We start from the raw sequence: 12,901 nt of genomic DNA, 5'->3' as shown, positions 1-12,901 counted from the left end.
AAAGCTGGTAGACTGTCACAGAGAGCATTTGAATATACTGTGGGCCTGGTCTCACCCCCACTGACGTCAATGGGAGTTTTTGCACTGGCATCAGTGGTGACTGGATAAGCAATAGAAAAACTAGCTACTGATCCCAAATAGAAACTTCCCCTTTTGCTAAGGCTGAATGTTAAACAACATATTTAAACATGATTTCTCATTGCATCTCACACTCAGAGACAATTTTTCCTGGCACATGATTCCACAGAACATCCCTTATTTTCTCACACTCACTTTGATTTCAGTTGTAAACAACAGGAACTCAGTTTTTTTAAATATCTGCTATTCATTGCTGAACAAAGGCAGAAGCAAAAACATTGCAGGATTAGACTAAAACAGTGGAGTTTAGATTTTTTTCATTATAGTTATATACACACACACACACATATATATATATATATATATACACACACACAAACTCATAGTATAAATATATTCATATAATATTGTAAAAATATTAATTTAGCTCTAACTGTTAATACCTGATTTATATGGACTAACCTTATGCTGCGTTTATTTGATGATGTTTCCAGTTAATCTGGTGGCCATATTAGAAGCCCTAGATTTAGAGGACCAGCAATAGTCAAGACACCCAGGAAAAAGCAGCCTGGATGTCTAAGCCAGTCACTTCTTGCCACGTGCCTGTAGAGGAGTTAAGTTGGAGGAGGGCCTTCGTATCTCAGCATCAAGTTGAAGGAGCGGGCGAAGTTGTTGGCAAGCTTGCAGCTGTGGGTCTCCTCCACCAGGGGGAGCAGAAACGCCAGGAGCAGTAAGAACAGCAGGAGTATCTGCAGTGGCAGCGCTGCCCAGCACACGCGGTGCAGGAAAGGACACATCCCCCCATGGCGTCTCTAAAAGACACAAACCGAACGGGGATGACGGATTTATTGAGCATATTAACAAGAAAAATAATGGCAATAATTGGGGGAGGTGTGATGGGCAGGGGGTAAAGACACCTCAAATATTTCCTAGAATCAGTGATAACGGAGGTGGAAAAGACCTTTTAGCTCATTTCATCCAGTGCAGAACTGGTGCCTGTGATATATTCCTGCACGTTCAGTTTGACTGATTCAAGTAATGGCGCTTGAACCACTTCTCTGAGGTTATTCCATGGGCTAACAGACCTCAGTGCTAGGAATTATTTTCTTGAGAATTATTGCTTGGCTTCACTGGAGAAAGAAAACAACGACCCTTAGGATCAGGTTTCTGATTATTAAGCAATTATAACTACACACACACACACACGACTGCTAATTGGTCTTCTCCCAGGTAATGCCGAGGAGAAAAAGTCCATTTTAGCAGCTAATATGTCACAGCAAAATGAAAGCTTTGCTTCCTGGGAGAAGCCAAACAGCCTTAGGTTTTGTCTCAGTAGAGGAGCTTCATATGCTGTTTGTATTCATTATGGCCAGATCACTCAGAGATTTGATTTGGTTTGGTCTCCCAGTGCAGTCTGATCCTTGGGCCCTCTCTTTATTGCTGACCTTCCCCATGGGTAGGGAAAGCAGGAGAAGGCTCCCACATTATTACAGCCAATCCACTGTTTCTCATGCTTCGCCAAACAGATTTTATACTTCACGAGATGCAACAGAATGACAAAGAAAAGGGAGAAGCACAAGAGATGGTGAAAGCTGCCTTTAACATGAAGTACCCCACGAAAGGAAGAGAAGAGCCAAATTCTGCTCAGTTACACTGGTGCAAATCGAGAATAATTCTACTGCTCGCAAGGAGTTGAATTTGGGCCTGGGACTTCAGGAAATACTCATTAAAGTGGAGGGTTCACAGTGGCAGGATTCCTGGTGATTATTAAAGATCTCTCAGGAAAAAAAATGGTTAAAAGTAACCAAATACTCGGGTGAGGCAGTTTCTTCAGCAGGCATGGATTTATATTGGCAGCACAGTAATGATATTTAGCATCTACCCAATACTAGTCATTGGGATAGCCTAATTTTGGCAATTAATTGGTGTTTGACTATTAGCTGTAAATATGCCCAATGGCTTGTGATGGGATGTTAGATGGGGTGGGATCTGAGTTACTACAGAGAATTCTTTCCTGGGTGTCTGGCTGCTGAGTCTTGCCCACATGCTCGGGGTTTAGCTGATCACCATATTTGGGGTTGGGAAGGAATTTTCCTCCAGGGCAGATTGGCAGAGACTCTGGGAGTTTTTCACCTTTCTCTGCAGCGTGGGGCACGGGTCACTTGCTGGAAGATTCTCTGCACCTTGAAGTCTTTAAACCATGATTTGAGGACTTCAATAGCTCAGACATAGGTTTGATACAGGAGTGGGTGGGTGAGATTCTGTGGCCTGTGTTGTGCAGGAGGTCAGACTAGATGATCATAATGGTCCCTTCTGACCTTAAAGTCTATGATTCTATGATTTACATAATTTACGAATCTTAATTAATTAATTCACATAACACACCTGTGAAGGGTAGTATCCTCATTTCACAAATGAGGAAAAAGAGAAGTTAAGTGACTTGCTCAAAGCCACAAAGGAAACCAGTGTCAGAGCTGGGATTAGAAATTCAAACTCCTGGCTCTCATTTATACTCAGATTACTAGGCAATACCTTCCTCCCACTGCATTACCAACAGACACTGTCCTTTGAAAACACCAGCAGAGAAGATAATGTCAATAGACTAGAACACTGTCACAGACGAATGGTCTGTATTAGAAATTGTTGAGATGTTTCTCCCCCTTGTAACTAAACTCCTCAACCTCCTGCTGCTCTCTCTCTCTCTATATATATATATAAATAAATGCTGGGGCATTTATAGAAATTGCCAAGGCACACCACCAAGACACAGTTTCAGAGCATGAGATAATGATTCTGTAAAAATATTCTTCTGTTACAGCTGATGGATTTCTGCTGTATCAAATGACTGATGGAGATCTAGTTATTGGATCTGGCGGATGTCGAGGCAATAGAGATAAATATATACACTCAGTAATGCACCTCACTCAAAGGACAAAACACGCACTTAGATTTACTGCCTAAGGCTCTGGGAGGGAGTTTGGGTGGGGGAGGGGTCTGGATGCAGGCTCTGTGCTCGATGCAGGCTCTGCAGGCTTTGGGACGGAGTTTGGGGATAGGAGGGAGTGCAGGGGTGAGTACATGATGCAGGAGGGCTCAGGGCTAGGGAAGAGGGTTGGGCTGTGGGGTGAGCCGCATGTTTGAGACCCCTGCAATAGAGTGACAGCTGCTTGGTCTACCCTTTCTGACTTGCTGCATTGCGACTGGGTTAAGGCCTGATCCAAATTCCACTGAAGTCAGTGAAAACTCCCAGCCCTTTGAGAATATGTTGGGTGCTTCGGCTGCTTCTGGTCATCTTTTGCTTTCAGTGAAGTGCTAGAAAAAACTGGGAGTGTAAATGAAGGTGTTCCCTGAGGGAACGTCACTGTGCACAGCTGGCCTTCACAAAGCAAAGCAAAACGTAGTGACCCCGGTAGCATTGCAGGAGCCATTTCTACATATGGATGTGCTGTTCTTGACTATTGTGTCCAACACACTAGACACAACTGGGTGTCCTTATAGGTTTTTCCCTTCTGTTAGTCCTAAAGGCCAAACCCTAAAGTCCTTAGTATGCTCTTAAATTAGAGTTTTGCCCAAGTAAGGACTGAATAAAATCTGAGCCGGGGGAGGGAATTTGCACCCTTATGTTGACTAGTCCCACTGATTACAAAGGGGTTAGTCACAGAGTAAGGTACTAATAACCAGGAGTACAGGGGGCAGCATCAAGTCCTGAGTGAAGCATTCGGGGTTCGGCTCTAGATTCTACACAACAGGCTCTTCTTCAACATCACCACACTCTCCTTGGAGCCATGTAACTCAATGGCATTTCACTAGGGATTTCTATTTTCCCTGGTTCTTCTCTATTTCTGTTTAATTCCCCATTGCCACCACAATAGCCTAGTCCCGCAATGTGGCAGAGACACTTGTTCTAAATTCCTGTCTCTCAGACTCCAGAGCCATGCAAAACCAGACCATGGTTATTGCTATTTGCCAACAGTGGTACACCTCTACCTCGATATAACGCTGTCCTTGGGAGCCAAAAAATCTTACCGCGTTATAGGTGAAACCGTGTTATATTGAACTTGCTTTGATCCATCGGAGTGCGCAGTCCTGCCCCCCCGGAGCACTGCTTTTCCGCGTTATATCCAAATTCGTGTTAGATCGGGTGGCGTTATATCGAAGTAGCGGTGTAGTTTTGTTTGATGGAAGATTTGGGGAAGAATTGTCCTTGCCTTGTGAAGATGAAGAGTAATTCTTTCTCCCACTGTCAGAAAATGAGCACTTCTACCAGGAACAGGGCGTGGCACAAGGTTTAATATCAGCATTATTAAAGGAGGAGTTCCCAATAACAGTGAACAGCTCAGTGAGGGATGGACATTACAGATGAGATTTTCAAAAGCACCTGAGGGAGTTAATTGATCATGCTCCTAACTCCCTTTGGCGCTTTTGCAAATCCCATCAGATAACTCTCCAGAATTCAGTATTGCTTCTGAAATTTGCCTTATGTTTGCAGCTAATTGCCAAGCCAGCTGCTCTGCATTTGCCCTCCTAGTTATTTATTCCTGCTGGAGAGGGGGTACAGAGACTCTAGGCTTTTCTATTTGTGCCTCAGCTCCACTTCTGTTGTCATCCAGCAGGTGCCTTAAGAGTATCCAGGACTTCCTTAGACTCCTAGGGCACCCATGTTGCCAGTAAGTGTAGTCCCTCTCTCACTCTCTCTCGCCTGTGCCAGCTCTCCTAGGGAGGTGTGGAGGGGAGGAGATTGCTCACTGAGGGCCAAACTCTGCTTGGCCTTCAGTAGGTGCTCAGTGGTGGTGAGAAGGGTGCATGGAGCCTTCCCCTCATCTTCCATCGACTGCCTGAAAAATCCTAAAGGTGCACAAAGGGGGCCGGGAGGGGGCAGAGTCAGGTCCCTACCACTCCACGCCAGCTTCAGGGATGGCGAGAGGCACACCCCACAAAGGGGTAGAGTAGTGGATGCACTCCCCCAGCGCATCCACAAACTCCAGGAGAAATGGTCTCTGAGGCAGACTCCTCCATGGCCCCTCTGGCGTGGTGTGACTCCACGCTCTGCTCAAGACAGAGCTATGGCTAAGAGGCATGCTCTAGCCCTGACTGTCTGGAAGCCCAGCTGACAGAGCTCCATACAATGCCTGCCAGCAGGAGTTGTGCCTTAGCGCTACAAGGAACACATGAATTCTACTCCCAATGATGCACTGGTCATTAATTCAGTGCAAGGATAAGACACTATGGCTCAGTTTCTCCCTCTGTAAAACAAGGAATGGCCTTACCCACAGATGTGTCACAAGGCTTAAATAGAGCTTGTCAAGTGCTGCAAGATCCACAACTAAAAGCTGCAAAACAATACTGCCTTTCATGGCTCTGTGTATCTTACATATACCATTTTTCTGAGGCTGCCTTATTTATAAGCTAAGACTTTATTTCACTAGGGCTTTTAGTAGAGTAAGATACCACTCAATGAGACTAACAGTAGCCAAATCTGGCATTACATCTACTGTGCAAAGATGAACTTTCACACTGGGGAAAAACTTGAGGCAAGGAAAATGAATTTACTTTGCCTGCAGTTTCTAACCTATTTCCTTGCTGGGGTTGAAGAATAACTTTTTCCTACACAGCCCAGCTTCTCCATTTTGCCTGATCATATAGCAAGGTCATAATCTTGTATTTCACACACCAGTTTCTTCTTGCTCTTGTAGCTCAAAAGCTTGGTCTCTGTCTCTTTTGCCAACAGAGTGACAGCTCTGGACCAATAAAAGATATTACCTCACCCACCTTGTGTCTCTCATATCCTGGGACCAACATGGCTACAACAATACTGCAAAGAATATTTTCCTACTACTCTCCCTCTGACTTGGTTTTGATCATAATCCAGAATACAGGAGAATGTTGTGTTGATTTGTCCTAGGGACCTAAGAGATAGTAGCATCGTAAACCACAGCCTGTCCAGCTAATGGTACACTACTTATCGGTGAGTTTAATTACTTTGCTGCTACCTATGTGTGCCAGGCATCTCTCTCTCTCTCTCTCACACACACACACACACACACACACACACACACCCTCCAGAGCTGCTGTACATATCAGGGGTCCCGTGGGGGAAAAAAAAAGTGATCATATAATTAAAGACTGTATCGTCATGCACAGGGATCTGAACTTAGATTACACAAACAATATTAATTCTTCATTTCTTACCTATGGAATGCTTGGGTTTGTAACCTTAACGTTTTTAAAATAGGTGGGTGGGGATGTGCGTGCCCATGCCACATCGGTGGGGAATTTTGAGAGCTGCCCTGTTCATAAGCAGACAGGCAAATCCCAGGGTTTTTAATTCCTCCGGTGCACTCAGAAGTACACAAAGTTGACTAAACCAACAGCCAGAGTCTTTGTACAAGGGTCAATTTAAAATCACAGCAAGAAACAAACCAGCAGTCTATACTCTGAGTCTCAGAAGACATATGGACGACATTTCAATGTTTCTGCTGCAAAGTCGCTTAAAACTAAGTACGCTGCCATATGTTACTGTGACACGGATGGATTTACGACAGCCAGCTCTACTGATAGATATGGCACAACGTGCACTTAGGATAATAATGCCACAGGCAAAGTGGTGGCACCGGATCTGTTAGAGCAGCATTGCAGATAAGAAAACATTGCCTTCGACAATTCTTTATACATAAGGACACACAAGTTTCTGGTTTTGAACTCAGCAAGCTCATGACATGATCAATGGAAGCAGCTTCCTTTCTCTATCTCCCCCCCACTCCTTTATTTTTATTTTTTTAAATTGGGGATATTTGATCCTTGATAAGAGCTTAGGAAGCAGTGGGGAAGATTAATAAACAGATGTATAGGATAGTGAGCAGCAGGTATAGTGGTGCATCCAGGAGATAACCTACAGTGCTGCTACAAAACTGAAGCCCGGTCTCCCATTAGAATAGCTCGGGGGTCTGACAGAGTCCAGGGAGTGAACAGGAGAGCCCACACTCTGATCACTCAGAAACCAATTAGTTCTGCAGAGAAAGTTGATTGAGATAATTAGATAACCAGGGACAAAGAACCAATTAGCCTATCAATCCAAGTCTGATAAAAAGGAAGGGGGGCAGGGAGGGAAGAGAAACAGGGCTAGCAGAGCCCAGGCACACAGGGTACAGGCAATTACACACCTGTGGCTGGCCTGTACCAGCTGACTTGGGCTCCCAGGGCTCAGGCTGCTGGGGTGTTTAATGGCAGTGTAGACGTTCCAACTCTGGCTCCAGCCCATAATCTGGGACCCTCCCACCTTGCAGAGCCCTAGAGCCCGGGTTCCAGCCTGAGCCCGGGTGTCTACACTACAATTAAACAACCTTGCAGCCCGAGTCAGCGGTCACAGGCCAGTCACAGGGTTTTAACTGCAGTGTAGACATATCCACAGAGACTTGAGGAACGGGCAACCTCTGTTCCCCAGAGGTCTTGATGAGAGGGCCTAAAGCACAGAAGAAACTGTAACCAGGCAGTTGCATGGGGACTGTGGTGGTATTGGTGAAGGGAACGCAAAATAAAAAGCACTGCAAATGCACAACTTGTGGTGTCTGTGCAGTTTTTGTGGGCAAGAAGACAGGAGCAAAAGCATGTCCTGTTATAAGCAGCCAAAGATTTATCCTTGTTCTGCTGAACAGTTCCAAGCAGAATTATAGCTAAGGTTTCTAAACAAGATAATGTGCATTTAAACTGGTCCTATTCAAACAAGTGCCTTGAGAACCCAACCAGAGTCAAAGGTGGATGGCAGTTCTTATACAAATATAAAAAAGGTGTTTAAAGGTGCCAAAAACTGACTTTACTCTGCTTCTAGCCACCACAACTCCCTCCGGCTTCCTGCAGTTAAGGGGCGATTACAATAGTCCTTCATAAAATAACACTAAGATTTGCCGTTACCGGAACAGTTCATTTGAAGGATCTTTCTTGCAAAGAAAATGAACATCACACCTTCATTCAGAACTAATTGGAACCCTCCTGGCGTCCTCAGCAGAAGGATGGGACTCAAGGACTCAATGGACATGGAAACTAAGATACCTTCTTACTCCTAGGGTGGCGTCTCACCTTATATACCCAGAATGGGGCAGTGTATGCAGCTTGCACTGCTGGTTTGTCTTGTGGATAAATAGGAGACTCCACTTTCTGGGCATGTACTGTACCAGTGCTAGATCTACAAACACTGGGATGGATTCACTCCCCAGAAGATCCCTTGGCAGCAGAATTAAGATGTAGTAGTAAGGCGGTTCACTAGTGGGTGAAGCTGCCTGGCCCAGCCTCCCACTGTGGGAGGAGGCAAAGCCAGGTTGATTCAGCCTTTTTCCTGGAAGTCTCTGCTGATGGGGTTCCTATTAAGATTCAGTGAAATTGAACACTGCCCTCCCCCATGCAGCCCTGGCTTACACCGTTGGCCCAGAAAGCGGGGATACTACCCTCATGTGCCTGGAGGGGTGAATCTATGTCACTGTTTTAAATGGTGAGAAGTCCATTTTGCCGTGAATCATGCACGCTTGGGGCATGTATTGTTGTTTGATTCCTAAACCTACAGGCTGGCCTGGGTGCACATGAAATGAACAAAAACCACATAGGCCAATTCTCCTTGGGAAGAAAATGTTCATGGTTGGAGCAAAGATGGGCTCCAGCCACAAACCTAAGATCCAGATCTGAACTACTCCAATGATCTGGTGTATTTGGCCTTGAAGTTTTGGTTCAAGGGGAAAGATTTCTCTTATTTAGGGGGAAAGAGTTCCTCAGTGTTCATAAAACATGCATTAAACTGGGGAAAATGTGTCACCTTAATGCACTTTTTAAAAAGCAGTTTCCATTTTACCAAGCATGTTATTTTACAGCAGACTTCAAATGACCATACACCTGCCATGAGTCTGACCATCAAAACCATACAACCTATGATGCATTTTTAACAGGGCACTATATATATGCTGTGTTACTGTAAACAGATTTTGTTTCCTGTATACTTCTTGTCATATCTTAAGTTCAGTCTGTGTTATTAGTGTTTTCTCCCAGACAAGGAGTGAGTGCTATAGCTTTGTCCACAGTTTCCTGGATGGCTGCATTAATTTGATTGACTCAAGATCTATGGTGACTTCTAAAGAAGATTAAATTACACACTCCCTCTTGCCCATGTGCTGCTGGAGATTACGTCCAGCAATTTCTCAAAAAGAAGCAATTAGGTGACTACAAATTTAATAAACCCTAATTATATTGTTTGTACAAACAATAAAGCCAAAATTATTTGTACAGCAAGGAACTGTAATTACTTTGAAAAAAAAATAATCAGACAGTGCTACCTAGCCTCAGAAACAACCAGCTTTGGATTTCCTATTTATTCTAAAAATGCTCATGGAATATTTTCAGTTGGCTAGGAGCCAACCTTCAAAGGTAACATTTATCATAATTATTGTTTAGTATTTGGAATATAATGTCCTGGCATGTGCTAGGTGCACTACAAACAAATATACATACATGTTACCCCATCACGGGCAACTATCAGAAACTCACAGCGGCTGATACAATTTCCTGCAAATGTTTTTTGTTGTTCTTGTTGGTCTATTCGGAGCCTTCTGATCTGGGAGTTAAAAGGCTCTGGGCTCCCCGCCGCGGCGGGCAGCTCGGAGCCTTCTGATTCCCAGCCGCGGCTGGGAGTTAAAAGGCTCTGGGCTCCCAGCCGCGGCGGGCAGCTCGGAGCCGTCGGATTCCCAGCCGCGGCTGGGAGTTAAAAGGCTCTGGGCTCCCCGCCGCCGCGGGCAGCTCGGAGCCGGCCGGGGCTGGAAGTTAAAGGGCTCTGCTCCGCGGCGGGCAGCTCGGAGCCTTCTGATTCCCAGCCGCGGCTGGGAGTTAAAAGGCTCTGGGCTCCCCGCCGCGGCGGGCAGCTCGGAGCCTTCTGATTCCCAGCCGCGGCTGGGAGTTAAAAGGCTCTGGGCTCCCCGCCGCCGCGGGCAGCTCGGAGCCTTCTGATTCAGCCGCGGCTGGGAGTTAAAAGGCTCTGGGCTCCGCGGCCAGCTCGGAGCCTTCTGATAGCCGCGGCTGGGAGTTAAAAGGCTCTGGGCTCCCCGCCGCCGCGGGCAGCTCGGAGCCTGCCGGGGCTGGTAGATAAAGGGATCTGGGCTCCCCGCCGCGGCGGGCAGCTCGGAGCCTTCTGATTCCCAGCCGCGGCTGGGAGTTAAAAGGCTCTGGGCTCCCCGCCGCCGCGGGCAGCTCGGAGCCTTCTGATTCCCAGCCGCGGCTGGGAGTTAAAAGGCTCTGGGCTCCCCGCCGGCGGGCAGCTCGGAGCCTTCTGATTCCCAGCCGCGGCTGGGAGTTAAAAGGCTCTGGGCTCCCCGCCGCGGCGGGCAGCTCGGAGCCTTCTGATTCCCAGCCGCGGCTGGGAGTTAAAAGGCTCTGGGCTCCCCGCCGCGGCGGGCAGCTCGGAGCCTTCTGATTCCCAGCCGCGGCTGGGAGTTAAAAGGCTCTGGGCTCCCAGCCGCGGCGGGCAGCTCGGAGCCTTCTGATTCCCAGCCGCGGCTGGGAGTTAAAAGGCTCTGGGCTCCCCGCCGCCGCGGGCAGCTCGGAGCCTGCCGGGGCTGGAAGTTAAAGGGCTCTGGGCTCCCCGCCGCGGCGGGCAGCTCGGAGCCTTCTGATTCCCAGCCGCGGCTGGGAGTTAAAAGGCTCTGGGCTCCCCGCCGCCGCGGGCAGCTCGGAGCCTTCTGAGTCCCAGCCGCGGCTGGGAGTTAAAAGGCTCTGGGCTCCCCGCCGCCGCGGGCAGCTCGGAGCCTTCTGATTCCCAGCCGCGGCTGGGAGTTAAAAGGCTCTGGGCTCCCCGCCGCGGCGGGCAGCTCGGAGCCTTCTGATTCCCAGCCGCGGCTGGGAGTTAAAAGGCTCTGGGCTCCCCACTCTAGAGCCGGCCCTGGTGGGGGAGCTCCTCGGGCCGCAGGGAAGAGCTCCGCGGGCCGCATGCGGCCCGCGGGCCGCGTGTTTGAGACCCCTGGTCTATAAGATATCATTCTTTATGAGATAATGATCTCTTTGTGTTCATCTAGCGAGGGGCATGTCCTCAGTAGACAAGAAGAATGAGAAAGGGAGTGAGTAGAAAGCAGCACATTAATATAAACGGAAGAGGCTCTGACATAGACAACATTCAGCCATGCAATGGAATGGAGGCAGAACGACATGGAATGAGACTGGCAGCATCTGTGCCCCTCTATACCCCCACCCCAAACTATTAAAACATGGAAGATGAAATGAGAATCACCAGGAACAACACATCACAGAAGCAAAAAATCAATTCAGCACCGGCCATCCTGCCCCTGCTGCTGCTTCTATAAGGTTTCTATAAAGAGAGATGTCACAAATCATCCAAGCTGAAATTCACCCCCTGAGCAAAGGATCAGCACATGGCCTACGCACCATTCAAGTCCCCCAAACAGAGGGTCTGCTCCTACTGCACACATGCTGAGGGGAGTGGATTTTACAAGCTATGAGGTGATGCAGCCCCTTCCCACGAGTGGTGCAGTATTTCAGGTACAAGTTAATTAACGCAGGACATTATTAGTCATTCACCCAGAGAATTTTCATTTGCTGCAGTTTTGAAGGGATACAACCAACATAAAATGTATAGTTAAAAAAATCCTTTACTCAGCTACTGACACCACCATAGATCATTTAACCTCAATTTTAAAAAGCAACTACAAATATTTTAAAACTCTCATTTGCACCTCCCTATTTATACTTTTTGTCCTTCTCCCAGCTCGGATAGCACTGAGACCAGACTGGTCAATGTCACTCTCTAATTCTCGTGAGCTAGACCGCATGCTGTTATGTCGGGGGATGTTTAACTCATAGATGTACAGCAGGTCATAACGGACCCAATTCTGCTTTCAGTGGCAGCAATATGAATCTGGGATAACTTCATTGAGGTCCATGGACCATCACAGGTGTAAGGTGGGTGTAAATGACAGCAGCATCTGGATCATTAGCATTTCTAAATCACCCGGCACCTAGAGCCGTCTGATAATGTTCTTTTAGGTGCAAAGGGAACTCGCCCACAGCGTGTTCTGGTTCTTTTTCTGAATTTCTTTGTCTCTCTCCCTTTGCACTGGGTAGTCGTTCAGAAGTCAGGGAAGCAGGGCTGCCCAGAGGATTCAGGGGGCCCAGGGCAAAGCAATTTTGGGGGTCCCTTCCATTAAAAAAAGTTGCAATACTATAGAATGCTATATTCTCATGGGGGCCCCTGCAGGGCCTGGAGATTGGGGCAAATTGCCTCACTCCCCCCCCGCCCCCCGGACGGCCCTGCAGGGAAGGGCTTCAGTGCTTCTCGGCAGGGATGATTTGCCTACTGTGGGCCTAACTGATACTAACCTGCCAATATTTCATGCAGGTATCATCAGAAATTACCAGTGTATCTGGACATGGCTCAGGAGGATGAGAGAGACTGAGTACCAGCCAACATTAAGGTGCTGTGCTGAAGTCAAGGATGGAATCTCACTGCTCAGTGGAGATACAAAAGCCACAAGCATTTTCCACTACATGTGACTCTGATCAAGAGAGCCATATTAAAACAGAAGTCCTTGATCGGTTCGTTGAACTTTCCCTTTAGGGTCATTACCATGGAAAAGTAGTTTTACTTGATGTCTGACAGCCTCTACAGCAAGAATTAAGATGCCACATTGTTTTCCTAGGCTGATAAGGAACTTAAGGGAAGATTCTTGCCACTTGAGCTATCATGCTGAAAAAAATCCAGTGATCTTTCTGTTTGGCTCATTACACCCAGCCCGTAGTGCTGAGCTGCAAGTACAATAAGGAAAAGGCTCTGGGGGTTACC

At 47.3% G+C, this 12,901-nt stretch overlaps 1 protein-coding gene across 5 annotated transcripts in view; it reads right to left on the bottom strand.

The window, feature by feature from the left end:
- The window catches only part of SYNE3 (spectrin repeat containing nuclear envelope family member 3), a 92,735-nt gene that overhangs the window by 12,283 nt on the left and 67,551 nt on the right, over positions 1-12,901 (bottom strand). For 4 of the 5 annotated variants that reach the window (XR_006578858.1, XR_006578860.1, XR_006578859.1 and 1 more), the window contains one exon: positions 541-890. Coding sequence is in view for 1 of the 5 variants with exons in the window: in XM_045013655.1 (XP_044869590.1) it covers positions 693-890 (198 nt within the window). In the remaining 4 variants the exon portion in view is untranslated. Of the gene's footprint in view, positions 1-525; positions 891-12,901 lie in introns of those variants that run through there. The other variant, XM_045013655.1, reaches the window with a different exon arrangement.

The sequence above is a fragment of the Mauremys mutica genome, chromosome 4 (assembly GCF_020497125.1).
Source record: "Mauremys mutica isolate MM-2020 ecotype Southern chromosome 4, ASM2049712v1, whole genome shotgun sequence".
Classification (NCBI taxonomy): Eukaryota; Metazoa; Chordata; order Testudines; family Geoemydidae; genus Mauremys; species Mauremys mutica.
This window is presented reverse-complemented; position numbering and strand designations above follow the sequence as displayed.